Consider the following 16932-nt stretch of genomic DNA (forward strand, 5'->3'; position numbering starts at 1 on the left):
GAAAAGTCACGTGAAGGGGAGTAGGCGGGCCGGGCCATTGCTATGGTCCGTTTCTCGAATATGAACTAGACTCTACCTTTATGAATTGGGACCTTATTGTGGATTTACGAGTATTTGCCATTCCCGCTGTGGGTTTCCATGGTGTGAGTAGGATTTACGTTTACCTTTGTTCCGCCTGCACTTTAGTTCCTGGTTCCTCCTTCCACTATTTTGTATTGTTCATTACAGCTGCTTGATTTCACTTTTCATTGGCGAGCGCAGCCAGTGTCATTGTAGAAATTCTACTGTTTTATCGTTCAGGTAAAACGCATGGTTGGTGTTAACTATTTGGTCTAACGCATTTCACCCGCCAACCTCTTTTTATGATGACTTCTTACAATGACTTCTGGAGTTGTTAGTCCATTATATTTTTGAGACGTTTTCCATCTGGCATGTGTGATCTCGATGGGATGTTGGATTGGGCAGGCACTTAACTTTCACAGCGGTGATGGGTGGGTGTGGATATTGTATTTTTCGGTATACCGTGCCTTTTATTTAATGACACAACCTTTTTTTATTTCCATCAACACGGGCACTCCCCATTGACCTTAGGCTCTCACCTTCTTGAGCATTTATTGGTTCTCTATCATGTATTCCTTTGGGACTTATAGTCTGGTTATAGCCTTTTCATATTGGTAAATATTGTGCATATTTCCACTCACATTTAATGGACATGTATGTCGCAAATCTTTAAAGCATTTGTGTATATTACTTCGATTGAATATTCTTACTTTGTATTTCTCTGCAGAATTTTGTTGAAATTCCTGCACTTGAAAAAAGGGGCTATCCAGAAACGCGTTGAGCTTTTCGATTTTATCTTTCTTACTATTAAAACACATTATCTTTTTATGTTTACATTGTGTACGTGTACTGCTGTTGAATTTGCCTTTGAATGTATTGTGAATTTTTGACTATTTACCGTTTAATAGATGTGCGGGGGACTGGAGTTTCCTTATTCAGGTCACTTCACATCTGTTTCACTGTTGATTTTCAGCCTTAATGCCAGGACTGTGTTCTCCCGCGCACCCCACACTTCTAGCTCTGGTATATATTTATTAATCTAAGCTGCTGTGCATCTATGCAACTCTGCTTCATCTGCCGCGGCGTAGTGATCCAAGGCCCTGAGGATGTGTGCAGTGTACCTATCTCATAGCACATGCACCTCCTGGAAAGGCTCCACCAATCTATCTCTGAGTGCACGGACTGCTCAGAATTGTTTACTCTCCTGTGAAGAATGAACATTGGCATTATCCTTTTTTCAATATCATTTTAAAGTGGACTGCTTAGCAGTAACCTGCCATCACTGTATAACTGCCTGACGGAGCACAGCTGCCCTTCTGACAAAAGGAGGCGGTTTTTGAAGTGGAGACTGTTTCACAACAAAGCTAAATCAGTTCAATACAATATTTGTTTGGCAATCAATTTTGGCCGTGTTTAGCCAGATTAATTAATCGAACAGGCTTAATACCGAAGACCAGTCCATATGCGCTGGACCGGGACTCGAACCTGTGTTGCTCTTCGTCTTGCTTCCAAGCTATCCATCCGCCCGATTTAATATCAATCTTTTAACATGGTCAAGCAATTAAGCAGGTTGATTGTTGGTTGTGATAGGGATTAAGGAGGAGGAAATCGATGCCCATTTTAATTCTTCTGTTACCTGACTTTGGAAGACCCTGCTTTGGACCATCATTAGATCAAAAACTAGACCTCCATATTTGGAACAGAAAGTTGACCATGAGCACTGTGTATTAATTTTCAGGCATTTGGTACATGACGGACATCAGCCAGTTTTTCTGGTGTCCAGGAAGCAGTCCAGATTCTTTGCAATTCCAGCATATTTCTTCCTGTTCGGTTGGAACACACTGATACTGTTGCCATAAAGAGACCTTACAAGGTCTGCTCTACAATTCCATTCTCAATATATGTCCTCTAAAAAGTCTTGACGATTGCAACATTACTGATACCAGTAATATAGCTAAGCGGGTTGAGCGCTTGCTGCTGCAATCTGTGTGATTCGCAGGTTCGCATCCTGGAAAGGCCAACTTGGCCTTTCATCCGTCTGAGGTCATAAATGAGTACCAACTTCGGTTGTTATGACACTGTACCACGCTTAGGCGTAACCGCTATATAAATAATGTGAATCTTAAAGAGGATAGTGGACCTGATTCTCCTAACTAGAGGCCACTTTTGGGTTAATGCCTTATTTGTCTTTATTTTGGCCACTGCTGCCACTTATAGTGAAAAATACCCATTGGATGAATAAAGCACTCAATCCAAACCTACCAATCCGCTCTCTTCATATTGAACCAACACAGTCAAACACCTTGTTAACATAGAAGCTTACAACTTCCCAGCTCTGTCTTTTTGGCTTAAGGTGCTACTATGATGACTCTCGGTGCAGGCTGCACGTGTTTCTGCTATGCATGAATCTGATCTGTTCCTTGTGGACTACCCAAGCACCACATTAAAAGAGCCGGCCTGCCAGCACCCAACTTAACATCTTGCTTTGTACATTAGTCCTAGAAAGGGATGGGAGTACGAGGCACTCCATTTTGAGTCTTTACAAGTTTAGGGGGAAGCAAAATGGTTGCCTTTAGGGATGAGGGAGAATGCTCTTCCACTGTTGTTTATTGTACATCGGCAGCAGGGTCATTTTACCAGTTTTTGGTGCCCGGGGCACAAACCACCCTGGCGACACCCCCAGAAACCCATCGCCTCATTTCACCCTCAAAAACGCATGCCCCCCTCGCTGAAAGCTCCCCCCCCCCACGAAAGCCATGCCCCCTTCCAATCCACAAAACACAGGTTACATACCTCAAGTCAAATTCAACAGAAACTAGTTTAGGCTTTAAATGAATTATCTAGTTGTTAATAAAATGTAAATATTACACATCTCTGTGTAAATTGGACCACCACACGTAACACAAGGGTGGCAGAATCCACCTCATTGAACTAGAACACCCATTGAGAAAGTGTAACACACTCTTTACTTGGCACCCACTGCTTCTTGTTCCCTGTGTCTTCCACTCCTCCTTGTGTTCCCCAATTCTCATTCAGGACCACTCGCTGCACACTGTCCACTGCTGGAGATACCATCTTATTCCAGGGTGGTGCAAGAAATATCCCCACAAGTACCTCCTTGCCCGAAGGGAACCAGTACCAAGACCTTGCACAATGGCCACCCCATGCTACATTAAGCCATAATTGGCAAAGAGGTGCTAGGATTCTAGCAGAATTCGACCAGATGTTTCAATACCCAGGATCCTCCCACTACCAATATACTAGAGCCATGCTATGGCAGCGTGGTCTTACCTTATCAAAGTCTCCTCGTTGAGGATATGGGGAAATAACCGTGTTAGACAAGCTCAAATAAATAAATGTAGGACTAATATTATGGAATGCAACTCCTGAGGACGTGAAGTCCTAAGGCAATGCCAGCCCCAGGAGATACATTCCATAAATTGGCATTAGATGTCATCTCATCTGACTCACACTAATGAGCATGTAAAGAAACTGATAAAGAGGAACTTCCAATAACCATGGTAATATGCCTACTTTGCTCATCTAGAACCCCTTGCATTTACATTTTTAGTTGGCGCTTGCACCATCTGTAAGCCAAAACTATTGCATTTGAGTACAGCAAGGGAGAAACATGAGGAACACAAAGCTTGTAGGTGATGCTTGGTATTTAGACACTCATTGACTGCCCATGGCCATGGTAATTCCTATGGCCACTCCCACCCAGTTCCTGCTCCTCCCCACCCAAAACACCTCCTCATGTGCCCTGCCATCAAACTTTGCACTCGTTTTGGCTTGTTTATATTGGGCATTTGACAGTCACTGCTATTAGATGTCCAGTTATTTGCACCATTTTGCACCCACTACCATCAATGGGCAGTTAATACCGCTACAGCAGTGACTGGCAACCTTTCCAATGCCCACACAAAAGCCCAAACTGTTGGCATTGCCAATGCCTGTTTTTAATATACAAAAGCCTCAAAGTGATGTTGGCTTTTAGTTTGTATGTTTTCGAATTCCTGTAATTACACCTTTTGTGTTATCTTTGCAAACAGGACTACAGGTACCAGAATGCAAAGGGATCTTAAAAGCCACCACTGGCTGATCATGGAGCCGACTAGAGACAATGGAGATCTCCAAATTGAAGCATTTTTAGTATTCCGTTCCCATCAGGTTACGTGCCAAATACGTAGTCGCCATGTGGGAAATTAAAAACGGAACCATTTTTGTATTTGTTGTTTTTTTCCCCCTTTAATGAGGTTGTCAATATTAAACAGCAAACCAGGCTGTGCGCCTTTTCACTTGGGGATTGTGCAGCAAACGGTTCTCAAACAGTGCCAGAACGCAGACCTAGCATATCAACCGAAACCCTGATCTTCCCATTTGGCTGAGGTGCACTTAGTTACGGAACAAGCATAAACTGAATAAACCCACTACCCAGCCCCCAAATACAGCATGGAGGCTGTGACGCATACCCAGAAACAAGTAGTCTCAGCACAAGAAATGTTTATCGTGTAGTTTGCATTACCAGCAATGGCCCACTTAGCTGGGAGGCAGCATTGTAAGCAGTACTACTGTGTGATGACCACGAACAAACAGAGGCCAATACCTGGTTTGCTCATTTAAAGTTTAACTGTTTTTTACATCGCACATAATTTCAGAAGGACAACACGGTTGGAGACTTAACTGCATATTAACCACTCGCCCCCTTTGGTTCCCTGTCAAGCACCCGGCGACAGATATGTTGACATGCACCAGACATGGATGGATGGGAGCCATCAATCTGGTTGAGCATGTCAAAGCAGAGCCTGCGCCACCCATTTCAACTCTGCAACCCCGATTTTACCTTGCTAGAGCACCCCACATTCTCTGCTTTAATGTATTAGCCAAGTGGAGCAGGACGACGAGAATAGCAGCTGAGAACAGAGTGGGATTCCGTTCCCCTCTGACCGTTATGTGCTGTGGCTACCTTTTGGAAACGTAATCCAGGTGCGTGTGCTTTTTACAATAAAGTTTGACCACGAGTCGGCCTGTGTCTTGTGCCTCCACCACCTCAGCAGGCCGAGTCTGCCTTTGAAATCATTAGGCACAACAGAAAATCTGACGGCCTGAAGACCGTGTTGCAGTTTCTGCGACATATTCGGTTTAATGAAATGCATTTTCTCAAGATTGCTTCGTGAAATGCAATACCATTTTATGCCTTGATAAATTGCTGTGCTGGGACAGAATATGCCTGATATAAACTATATATTTCCACTGGAAAGATACTCATGGGGTTTGGAATGGAAAGAAAGTTGCTTCCCTATAATTGCGTGTGCAGAGCTTCAAAGGGAATCATAAACAAAAACAAACAGTTTACTAAACTTGTCATGCAAAGTAGGGTTGTCCTGAAATTCGACGTAAAATAGTTCAGACAAATTCAGCTTTGCCCTAATAACGTGTATAGTCCGGCCAAAAACAGAATACTTAAATCCATGGTTTCCGAAAAGCTCACTCAGATAAAATATACAACTGTAATACATAATTCTACCTTTCATCTCTTCTGCCAACACGTTTGCAATGTTTGACATCAATGCTTTTACTGGGGAAGCTATGCTGGTTGATAAACATAGCTAGCTTAAAACAAACACTCGGGGTGTTGCTTCAACAAAGTCTATTTAACTTTAGTTGTTGAAAGAGTACAACAGTTTCCGACCGAGAACTTGGCAGAACCAAAGCAGACTATTCAGCATTTGTCAGAGTACTAAAATATTCTTGGCTCCATTATATAATTCACACCTTAAAGGGCAGACCACGAGGCAGCCTTGAATAGACATTAAGGAGGATGGACCCAGCCAGGTAGGCCTGCTTTTTTCTTTTTTTTTCCCCCAGACAATAATTATTATTCCCTCGTTGAACTTCAATGGCATGGGGACCTTTGTGTTTGGCTCGACTGCAACACGCACTACTTCACCCAGTCTCCTCTTAATAGGATTCAGGCAGACTTGCAGAGAGACTAGAAAAGGTCTGATTGATTTACTGCAGATTGAAAGGTGCGTCATGATTGGTTGCTCTGCAAGGAGGCAGGGCAGCACCAGTTCCACAGGGGCTGAGCAGAGCCACATACAACACTAGCGGTTTAGCCAAGCGCCTCCATCAACATTTTTACCATCCTGTCGCAGCAGCGGGGCTTGTGCCCCACACCAGCACTCTGATTTTTTTCAATGCCATCTAGGGTGTGGAGGCAGCAAACAGAGGGGGAGTAGCCGTGCCAGTCTGACTTTTTGTTTTTTTTATGCGCGCCTGCAGGCAAGGACAGACGGTGAAGGTATTTTGCATCTTTGCAGGCCCGCCACAACATAAAAACCATGTTTCTTTTTAATGAGCAAGGGCGTGTTTTCTGCCTAGTGACCCACCTGGCCAGCACTGCCATCCCCAAGCTGGGCTTTACGCACCCCACCCCTAATTTCCAGTCCCCCTACCCCCAGCCCCTCAAGATGAGCAGGATATGGGGGCCCGGGGCATGTGCCCCGTTTGCCCACCCATAAAAATGTCTCTGGACGGCAGATGTGTAGGTGCAAGATTCTCTTAATATGTTCTCTACAGTGAACCCATCACTCCCTGTGTTTGCACATTCACAGCTTTTTAGATTCTCTTAATATGTTCTCTACAGTGAACCCATCACTCCCAGTGTTTGCACATTCACAGCTTTTTAGATTCTCTTAATATGTTCTCTACAAGGAACCCATCACTCCCCAGTGTTTGCACATTCCCAGCTTTTTAGATTCTCTTAATATGTTCTCTACAGAGAACCCATCACTCCCCAGTGTTTGCACGTTCCCAGCTTTTTAGATTCTCCTAATATGTTCTCTACAGGGAACCCATCACTCCCCAAGTGTTTACACATTCCCAGCTTTTTAGATTACCTTTTCGATCCTGCCACATCCCATGGTGCATCAAGCACATCCTTCTCTTCTCTTCGCAAAATATTGGGATCTCTGCCTCATCTAACATGCCCTGACCTGCTCTGGGTCTACTCTAATTTGCTTACTGTGCAGTTTTATAATAGTCCTAAAATATTTCCTTAATTCCTTCTTGATCATGCACAACCTCCTCTGCACATTTGTTCTCACTTAGTTGCTGCCATCTTTCTCCCCATTTATTAAACAGACGAATGTGCCCGCAAAATGTTCCCGCATGTTGTTTAGCTCTATATGTCTTATAACCATAGTTCCTGAGTCTCTCATGCGAGTCCAACGTTTCCTTTTTTTTAGTAGCTTCACCCGCCAAGAGGCATCTTGTGGTATTAGTTCACATAGTCATAGCTGTAAACTGACTCTCTGGTCTGGCCCTCAAAACAACTCAAAACCTTTGAGGCCGCAGAACGGGTTTAAACCCATGAGCAGGGCGAGAAACAAGATAATCGCGTTACTAAAGTGATGGTCCTTTTAGGTGCCTTCATCTGATATAATGGTTTGCTGATGCCTGCTTCTGATAAACAATCTGAACTTTGACCTCCTGTGATCTCATACAGTTTGCAGATTTCACAGCCCAGGAAAACACACATAGGCTCTCTGCCTCTTCTCTAAAAATAAAAAAAACGGTCGTTTTCGGTGAGAGTCCAGTGCACACGTTATTGGTAGGGCTAGGTTGAAAATAATGCTAATTCTGAAAATAAATCATGCACTGCGGAGACGAGTATTCAAGTGTTTACAACGCGGTTAAAAATAATTCCAGATCATTGTGTTTGCTCCATCACTACATATATTAATTACTGATGTTTCAATTTGTCAAAGACACTGATAGTGAGCGCACATACCCAAAAACCGTTTTGCCCAAGAAGGGCACTCCAGTGCGATCCCACTTCTGAATGCCTTTTAAAGAGAGTAACTCATTAGTACAATGCAGAACACACTTTAGCTGAGTTTTGCAAACACGTTTTTAAGTGTTTGTCTGTCAAAATAAGCACCAAGGAATTGTCACCTTGTATTGAGGCAAATACTTTTTTTTGTGTGAAACTTATTAAGGGTCACATCTCATGCAGGCGCACATTAAGTCATAACACACAGCTAGACAGTGCAGGTGGTCACAAAAAATAAAACCCAGGTGTTGGTGCTGCGCATTCTATGGATCACATTCAGCTAAATGTACCCTAACCTGTAGGTTCCACCATTTCTCCTTCAGCAGTCGGCCATTGAGCGATAAGACGAGCCACCAGGGGGCCCCGTGTATTCCTGGGCTTAGTCTGCACTCCACAAAGGGCCCCAAACTCTTCATCAATATCACTTCACCTAATCGGATCCTCCAACCAAGTCATGGCCACAGGGGGGACAGGGTTAGTCCATCGCATCAAGAGGCACCTGTGTGCTACGGTCATGCTCGTTTCCAGCTAGCATGCGTGAAAAAATCCCCACCACCCCCTCCAAAGTCTTGCACCCGAGGGCATAACCACACCATACGGAGGAAACCAGCTGCTGCTACATGGCATCTCAGACGCCTATCATCCCTGGTAGAGTCAAAGAGGTGGAGTCAGGCAGCGGCCAGATATACCCTGTGAAGGGTCTTAGGCTGAATCAATTGGAGTCTAGCGCTGGAGGCTGTGTCGTGTGTACACTCTCAAAGCATGGCCCAGTGCTTGTTTGTGAAAGGGGAACCCACATCCTCCTCCCATTGCGCCCTACACTTCAAAGCTGCCCAAATCCTGCTAAATGAATCCATACAAAGACCATATGCTTTGCTGAAACTGAATTCAAGAGATACCGCAACAGAGGGGGCTCTGTCAGAAAGGAAGACGATCAGTCTTTAAAAGCGTCCCACATCCGAAAATATTGACACCGTCGGCAAAACCCATTTCCCAACCTCTCCGCAAATTGCTCCTGGGAAACAAACACCACTCTGGGTACAGATCAAACATATGCCCTATCCCCAATTTCTCCCCTGACCCCCATTCCAAACTCGCGGCCGCATCACAGGTTGGCTACAAGCACTCCATATTACAAAGCTGAAGCTCTGGGGGGTAGGGAATATCCACTCCCAGTCGCTTAAGGAGTCTATTCCACACATGCACAGTGAAAGCCACCGTTTTGAATTAACAACCCCCCCCTATGTACTAACGCACCCTGCAGCATAAATGAGATCACCAAGCACTGCTCAAAATGCACATGTGGGCGGGGTAGACCCCGACATCCAGTATGGCACACAATGCACCTGAGCTGCAAGAAAGTACAGTTCCAAATCCGGTGTCCCAATCCCCTGCGGTCCCATGGAAGAGTCAATGTATCCCAGCTAATCCGAGGGGATTTCAGGTGCCATGCCAACTTCACCATCAAGGCCTTTAAGTCGGAGAAGAAAGCCGCGCATGGCCAGACAGGGACATTCTGAAACCGATACAGTAATTTGGGAACCACCACCATTTTGGCAAGAGCTACTCGTTGCAACAGAGAAAGGGGGGGGAGTGCACCATCTGGTCACCTTACCTATAAGAGCCTGCAGGTAAGTCAGGTGGTTATCCTGAAGAAGGGAACTATGACTCCTGTTGACCCACACACCTAGATTATTCACAGAAGTTTGTTCCCAACGATAAACTCCAATATCGTGCAGCTTGACCGTGGCCTCATCCAGTGGAAACAAAATTGACTTGGACCAGTTAACACTGAGCCCCAAGAAGTGGCCAAATTCTACAACCTTTTGTTAAAAGGCCCAGATTGACAGCTGGGTCCTTGAAATACAAAATTGCATCATCTGTGTATGAGGACACCAACTCCTGCATCGCGCCCAGCGTCAGTCCCTTCGCTCAGTGATACTCCCGCAGCTGGACCGCCAGTGGTTCTATCGCTATTGCGAAGAGTAGAGGCGAAAGCGGACACCCGTGTCTCGTCCCACGGCACAGAACAAAAGTAGCTAAACACTTACCCAAAAAACCTAACCGCGCATTCACCCCCGCATATAGAGGTCTCACAGCAGCCAAGTATTACTCTTGAATGCCAACCTGTTGGAGGACTGCAAATGGATAATTCCATTCCACAGAATCAAGTACTTTCTCCACATCTAATAGGGGTGCAATAGCCTGCACCTCGGGGTCTATTTGACCTAATATAGTGAAAAGTCTGCGCAGATTCAATGAAGTCGACCTCCCTGGAATAAATCCAGACTTATCAGGATCGATTAAGGTAGCAAATATAAGGTTGTAACAGCCTTATTTGACAATATTTTAGCTTCGAAGTTGAGAAGTGTTATCTGACGTTATGAAGCACAATCCTGGGGATACTTCCCAGGATTTAATATCAAAGTCACCACAGACTTGTGCTACGTAGGTGGGAGTAGATCTGAATGTACTGCCTCCTGTCAGACATCTAGCAGAGAACCCACCACTTTGGACCCCAACTCCTTGTACATTTCAGCTGTTATATCATCCGTGCCAGGTGCCTTTGCAGTGGGCAACGCTTTGATAGCTGACAAGATATCATATTTTCTAAACGGCACAGCTAGTATCACTGCAGCATCCTGGCTTGGAGTTGGTAAGGAGGCATCTAGCAGAAACCTCTACTTCATCCTTGACCATCCCCCCCACGATGCATAAAGCCGCTCATAGCACGCGCAAAAGGTTTCCAGAATGAGATCCAACTCTGCAACCATCTGCAGTGCGCACAGCCGCTATATCTGAACTATCCCCTCTTGCCCAGCATCGCAGCCAAAGCTGCCCAGGCCTACCCTCCTCCCTGTGACGCTGGGCCATCAGTTAAAGCTGCCACCTTAAACTGCCAGAAAGGTCTAGGCACTCCCTCACGGCCCAGATCTAGTGACCACAACCCAGGTGAATGGCCTGATAATGGCCAAGGGAGAAGAGAGCATTCCCTCGCATGATCACCATCGTCGGTCCCGCCAAGACGACATTTATCCACGAGGACACGTTGTGGACCGATGAGTAAAAATGATATTCCCTGTCCTCAGGGTGTAGCACCTTCCATACATGTAACGGTTCTAATTCAGTCATGCCCTTCCATACTGCATCTGCAGCATGCGAGAGGGGGGAATGGAGGGTGAGCATTCCCCACAGATCTATCTCTTGTCCCACCTAGCACTACGTTGAGGTCCCCAGTCCATGCTATATTGGTATGCATATGCTTATAGCAGCTAGATAGGAGCATTTCCAAAAACGAGAGATCAACCACATTGGGACCATAGACCTTTGCAAAAGTAACTGGGACATGGGCTAGAATCCCTATCCCAAATCTACCTTTCGTGTCTACGACCTTCTCCACCAATCTGACACTCAGCAATCTGTGTAGCAATATCGTAACTGCGGCAGAATAAGTAGAATAGGTTGTGTAGTACATGTTAGCACCCCAGGACCTAGCAAGCTCCACCCTCTTCCCCATATCCGCTGCACCTATCAGATAGGTCACCTGCAAAAGAATCACTTTGGCACCATGTCTCTCGCAATAGCGAACTACCATGCATACCTTATGTGGGTTATTAAGCCCATGAACATTCCAGCTCACAATTCCGGACTAAACCCAAATAATACGGCACACTGCTGCTCCTCTGCTCCTTGCCTCCGTCCATCCACACACAGCCAGATACATACCAACCGCACTACCCAGCGACATGAACCAATATTCAAATACAATCCCCTTTCTCCACCCGCCGCAATCTCAATCGGAATACCCAACAATCGCACCTCTGCCCACACTGCAGTAAATGTCTGCTCCCTCCCAACACATATAGGCCATCAAGGGTAACCCCCCGGGGCCGCCGGACACTGCCACCTCGAGGGTCTAATCGAGCCGACTGCTACCAGAGGAAGGCCAACATCCCAAAGATTCCCATCAACTGGACCAACTCGTTACATATGCAAACGTATACTCTCACCCAATGCACCACCGTGCATACATAACAAAACGCAGAGTAAACCAACCCACCAGCCAATCAAGACATATGTTCCCCTTGCAATAACTGTCAAGGCCCACGCCACCAAGTATTTGCAACTGTGAATCATCAAGGCGGGCTCAGAGTCACCATATCTCTCCTTCGGTAAAGTTCCCCAAAAGTTTTGTTCTGCTGCAGGCTCGATGAAGAAGTGAGTTTTGTCACCATGAACCACCCGCAGTCTTAACAGTTATAGCGCCCAGAGACTGCGCTTTGCCGCCAAAAAGGCAGGCCCACTGGACTGACTGTGTAAAATCAGGATAAAACGTGACTCGAGCCTCTCCATATTGTATGTTGCCAAGATCACGAGCTCTGCAAAGAATGACATCCCAGTCCCTGTAATTCAACAGACAAGCTATGACTGGTCAGGGAATCTGCTTTGACACTCTGTGCGCCCTCTCCACCAGAAACTGCGAAGACAATCGAGGGTATCCCAGCATCCCAGCATCTCCTGAATACATTAAGACCTTCATATTCTGCTGCAGCACTGTCTCATGGATCCCAACCACCTGTATATTGTTTCTAAAATGACCTCACCTCCAGATCCTCATCCTTCTCAATCTAGTTGACCTCCTGCTGCAGAGTACGAATCGCCTGCGTCACCTCCACGCCGAATTCCTTGAGTATTCCCACTGCTTCAGAAATCCGGCTGCTTTCTTTATATGTTCCTGTGTGCGATCAAACCTATATACCATTCATCTAGTTTGGAATTGAGGTAGTTAAATCCACTCCATCTCCACCAATACTAAGTCTAGTTCTGAGGTTGTGGCACAACTGCTGGAATTTAATTCTGCCTACCCCGGGTAGACAGATCCCAGCTTTTCTGGAGAAATTTGGGGCAATGACATCCTCTCTCCACGAGCGGTCAGGCTCTTTGTGAGAAAACGTCAAGTGTGACTACCGCTTCTTACCCTCTGCCATGTAAGTGATAGTTTGTAGAATAGCACCCGGGATCGCAGCAAACTCACACCTAGTGTTCCTCAATAGTCGGTCTGCAACACTCTTATAGCAGACGGGCTTCCAAACATAGCAGCTGATCTGGCAGGGGTATAAAATACTCACTCCACACAGACGTAGCACAATTCCTTTCAGGGGGTCCCAACATCCACAGGTAGGGCAGGCGCAACCCGCCGCCAGGTATTCGTCAAGCTTAGATGGCAGAGGATCAACCCAGATCACTCGCAATCCAAATATGGGTCAACAGTAGAGTATTTACTGCATAATGTGCATCGTGCAGCAATACTTGCTTTATAGTACTCTTGGGTAAATTGAACCATGTACCTTGGCTCTCTCTCCTGTGCGCTCCCTCAGCACCCAGAACTCCAATCAGATAGATGCCCCTGCCAGGATCAAAGACCACCCGATTTCAAGTACTGTGGTTAGCTAAAGTAGACCTGGCAGTTGGCTCCTGGATCCTACAGTCCTCACCAGCCCCTGCTCCGCTCCTCTAATACAGCAGCGATTGCCTCCACTCCAGGTGGGACCTCAAGCCGGGAAACACCCGAGGGAGGCACATTCTTCCATTGCTGCCTACGGAGCCTCTGTGCCAGCAGCTGCCAAACCATCTGTGTGCTGGGGACACCTCACCCTCGGCTGCCGCCGGCTCGTGGGCCCCACAGGGCCCAATTCAATGGAGTGTGGTGCCGTACAGCCCCAATCCCTGCTTTTAGTGATCTCGCCAGACAGTTACAGCCCAGTGCAGACACCACCAAGTCTCTCCTCCACAGCTCAGTGTCGCCATATCTACAGCGCCTCCCAACTCTGCGCCCCGCAGCAGATTGAACAGGCCGCTCCTTCAGGCCGCAAGACTCCGCTCTCACCACCATTCCATGCAGCCACAGAACCAGCCCAGAGTTGTCCAACAGGCGCCCGGGGCACCACAGTCAATGTGCCCTACAAAAAGTTTGTGGTGCGTTCAGCATATCAACTGGATGGCCCCCCCATGCAGTGTGTCATCAAGGAGTTTAGCTAGCCGCGGCCACCTTGGTCGCGAGCGCCCTCCTGAGGCAAATACTTATCTACGCGTAAAATGTGCTTGCTAGTAATTCTAATGCAATTGTCCTCAATGTGGTGGGTTCACAGTGCATAGCTATACAAATTATGCTAATGTTTGGAGTGAAGGCCATGGGAGAGTGGGCAACGCACAAGTGACCCCTGTGAAAAGTTGGAATCTATGTGTACGGTCACTCCCACACTTGCCACTCATGTTTCTTCACATCAGTGAGTATTTGTTTAGATTGTATTTCATTGATCTGTATAAATGTATGCCCTTATCAGAGGGAAGCCTGAAAGTCACTACAGCCTTCCTTAACAGGAAACCATTGCACTGAAGAGTTGCAATTGGTAACCAATGGCAGCAATTGTTAGGGGTTATAATGATGCACCCAGAACAATCTGAATGGGCATATGGTCGGATAGACATGTTCAAATACTCTACGGCATCTACCTTACATAGGTTGCTGCACTGTGTAAATGCAAAAGGAATTCCGGAAAAAGTTCTGGGCTCCCAACTAGAAGTACGAACCCCCTGCTTCTACAGTGATAACATTGCCAAAGGTCAATGAGATCACTCTTCCATCAGCCAGAGTAGTTTCCTGGATGCTACTCTGTGTGACCTCCAACCAGCCTTCCCAGTCAGTGGCGGTTGTCAATGTTTCATTTTGTGACCTATTGAATAAACCTTCCATGATTCATTGAGATGAAACATTGAGTGTTTGGGCTGATGGGTCATGCTATCTGTATTGTGGGATGGTGACTGCCCCCTTCGCGTGGCCTTGCAGAGCACATTCTCCGCAAGGCGCGAAGGACTGCAGCCTCTGAGAGAAAGGCTTGTGACTCCCTGAAGCTCACTCGTGATGGGGCTTAGGTCTGTGCTAATAATGTAGGCCTAACACTACGTGCTAGAACTACAACTCCCAGCTCCAACTGTAGTTCCCCTGTGTGTTTTCTTGCTGGCAGGCGCGACAGCAAGAAGCTGGGCAGGGCCGGCATAAAAGGAAGTAGCCAGCTTCTTTGCATTTTAGGCCACTATTCTTTGCAGCAGAGGGTTTAAAAATCGTTTTTACTATTGCATTTGAATTTTGAGAAATTTTAATAACATTGGGCCTCATTACACGGATGGCGGTGAACCATGGCGCTATTAGCGCCATGGTTCATGCCGGTAAAATACCGGCACCGCCTTGGTGGAAAGGGGAATTACCGCCCTATTCCAAGGTTGGCGGGGCGGTAATTCCCCCTTCCACCATTGCCCTTCCCCATTCCCATTTTTGCCCCATAGGGCTCTATGGGAAGGGGGAAGGCGCTAATTACGGTACCGCAAAATGCGGTACTGTAATTAGCTCCCTGCTCCCTTTGCGGGTTGGTTTTTTAAAGCCTGCAAAAAGCAGGCGTTAAATTCCCCAACCCGCAAAGGGACCTCGTAGTAAGGCGGTAAGGTTTTACCGCCGCCCTTGTAATGCGGCCCATTGTTTCTAAATTCGTCTTTTAGCCTTAGGTACGTTTTCATTTGCATTTAAATTGTTTCTTCTATTTGTGTTGACTGTTGAAGCAGGAGTTTCATTTAAACGCATGTGCACGTTACTATGCGCTAGAAATACAACTCTCATCTCCAACTGTAGTTCTTATGAGCTTTTTCTTGCCGGCAGGTGCGACAGCAAGAAGCCGATCAGGGCCGATTTAGGGCGTGTTTGGGCACTGCAATCTTCTAGGTAACTACTTACTTAAGTGGGCCGTGTAATTCTTCTAAGAACATTGCTTTCTTTTTTCATCGCTTTCGCACTATGGCTTGTTTCTCTGCCTATGTATCAGTTTCAGCGGCCCGGCTAATGACCAGAGAAGCCACTGTGCACAAAGTGCAAGAGTACAGACCAAGTATTGGAGTATTGGAACCAGATTCCCCTTCTGATGATGCCGGTGCCAATGATCAAAATTCCGAAGTCGGATTAGTAGCCATTCCCCTTTTGGAGAAAATAAATGTAATTGTGGAACATAATGCAAATATTATTTATATATTTGAAGATGGCACGATTCCAAAGATCGTGGATGAAAATCCTAGCCACACCCTTTAACATGGTGTTACTTAACACAAGATCCCTTAATGCACACACAATGGAGGTACACGACTTCCTCTTGGAACACAATATGGACATAATATGCCTTTCCGACACGTGGTTACAAGATCCGTGGTGCCCCATTATGGAGATAGCTGCACCAGCTAACTATAGCATTTTTTCAGACAATCGCTCTGGTACTACAGGTGTGGGGAGTGTCCATCATTAAGAAAGAAGGGTTGGACTTCTTTCAGATACCTGCTACCTTTAGAGGGCGTGAGCTTTTGTACTCAAAATCAGATTCAATAAACTGCCTAAATCTCCTGTTATATAGGCCACCAAAACATGCCTGGTTTTCAATGAGGAACTAATGCACATTCTTCAGCCCCTGAATAAACCTGGAAGTGCGAAATTACTTCTGGGAGACTTTAATCCTTGGCTGCATGATATACCCAACCAGGAAGCAGCACAGTTGGAAAACAATTTGAGGCGCTCAGAATGTGTTATCCTAAATACAGGACCTACTCACTCTAAGGGGAAAATATTGTTTGTTTAGCTACTAGAAATCTTCAAGTAGTGATTAAGGAGACCCAGCCCTGTATTTGGTCAGACCACTTTTCCATCTTTTTCCAGACCTTTTGCAAACAAACTGGAGGTGTTGTGTGCCTTTTTAAAGAAAATTCTCATTAGGAATTGTAAAAAAGTTTTGGTTAGTGATTTGAACAAGGGGATCGTGTCAGTAATGGAAACCACTACCAACTAGGATAAAGCTGAGCTATTAGTTTCTACTTTCGAGTATATTATAACCAAAATGCTAGACCAGGTTGCCCCCTTAAGAACCTCAGTTGTGAGAGGCAGAACCCATCATAACAATGGAGCTCAAAGAAAAATTGGCTTTACGCCAATGGATAAAAACAAA

General features: G+C 46.0%; 1 protein-coding gene across 2 annotated transcripts in view; it reads left to right on the forward strand.

Annotated features, from left to right (window-relative positions):
- The window catches only part of ILVBL (ilvB acetolactate synthase like), a 655021-nt gene continuing 638089 nt past the window's right edge, over positions 1-16932 (forward strand). Inside the window, exon 1 of one of the 2 annotated variants that reach the window (XM_069604705.1) lies at positions 1-143. In XM_069604705.1, the coding sequence (XP_069460806.1) occupies positions 139-143 (5 nt within the window). In that variant the 5' untranslated portion in view covers positions 1-138. The remainder of the gene's footprint in view (positions 144-16932) is intronic. The other variant, XM_069604708.1, reaches the window with a different exon arrangement.

The sequence above is a fragment of the Ambystoma mexicanum genome, chromosome 1p (genome assembly GCF_040938575.1).
Source record: "Ambystoma mexicanum isolate Mex_15411 chromosome 1p, UKY_AmexF1_1, whole genome shotgun sequence".
NCBI lineage: Eukaryota > Metazoa > Chordata > Amphibia > Caudata > Ambystomatidae > Ambystoma > Ambystoma mexicanum.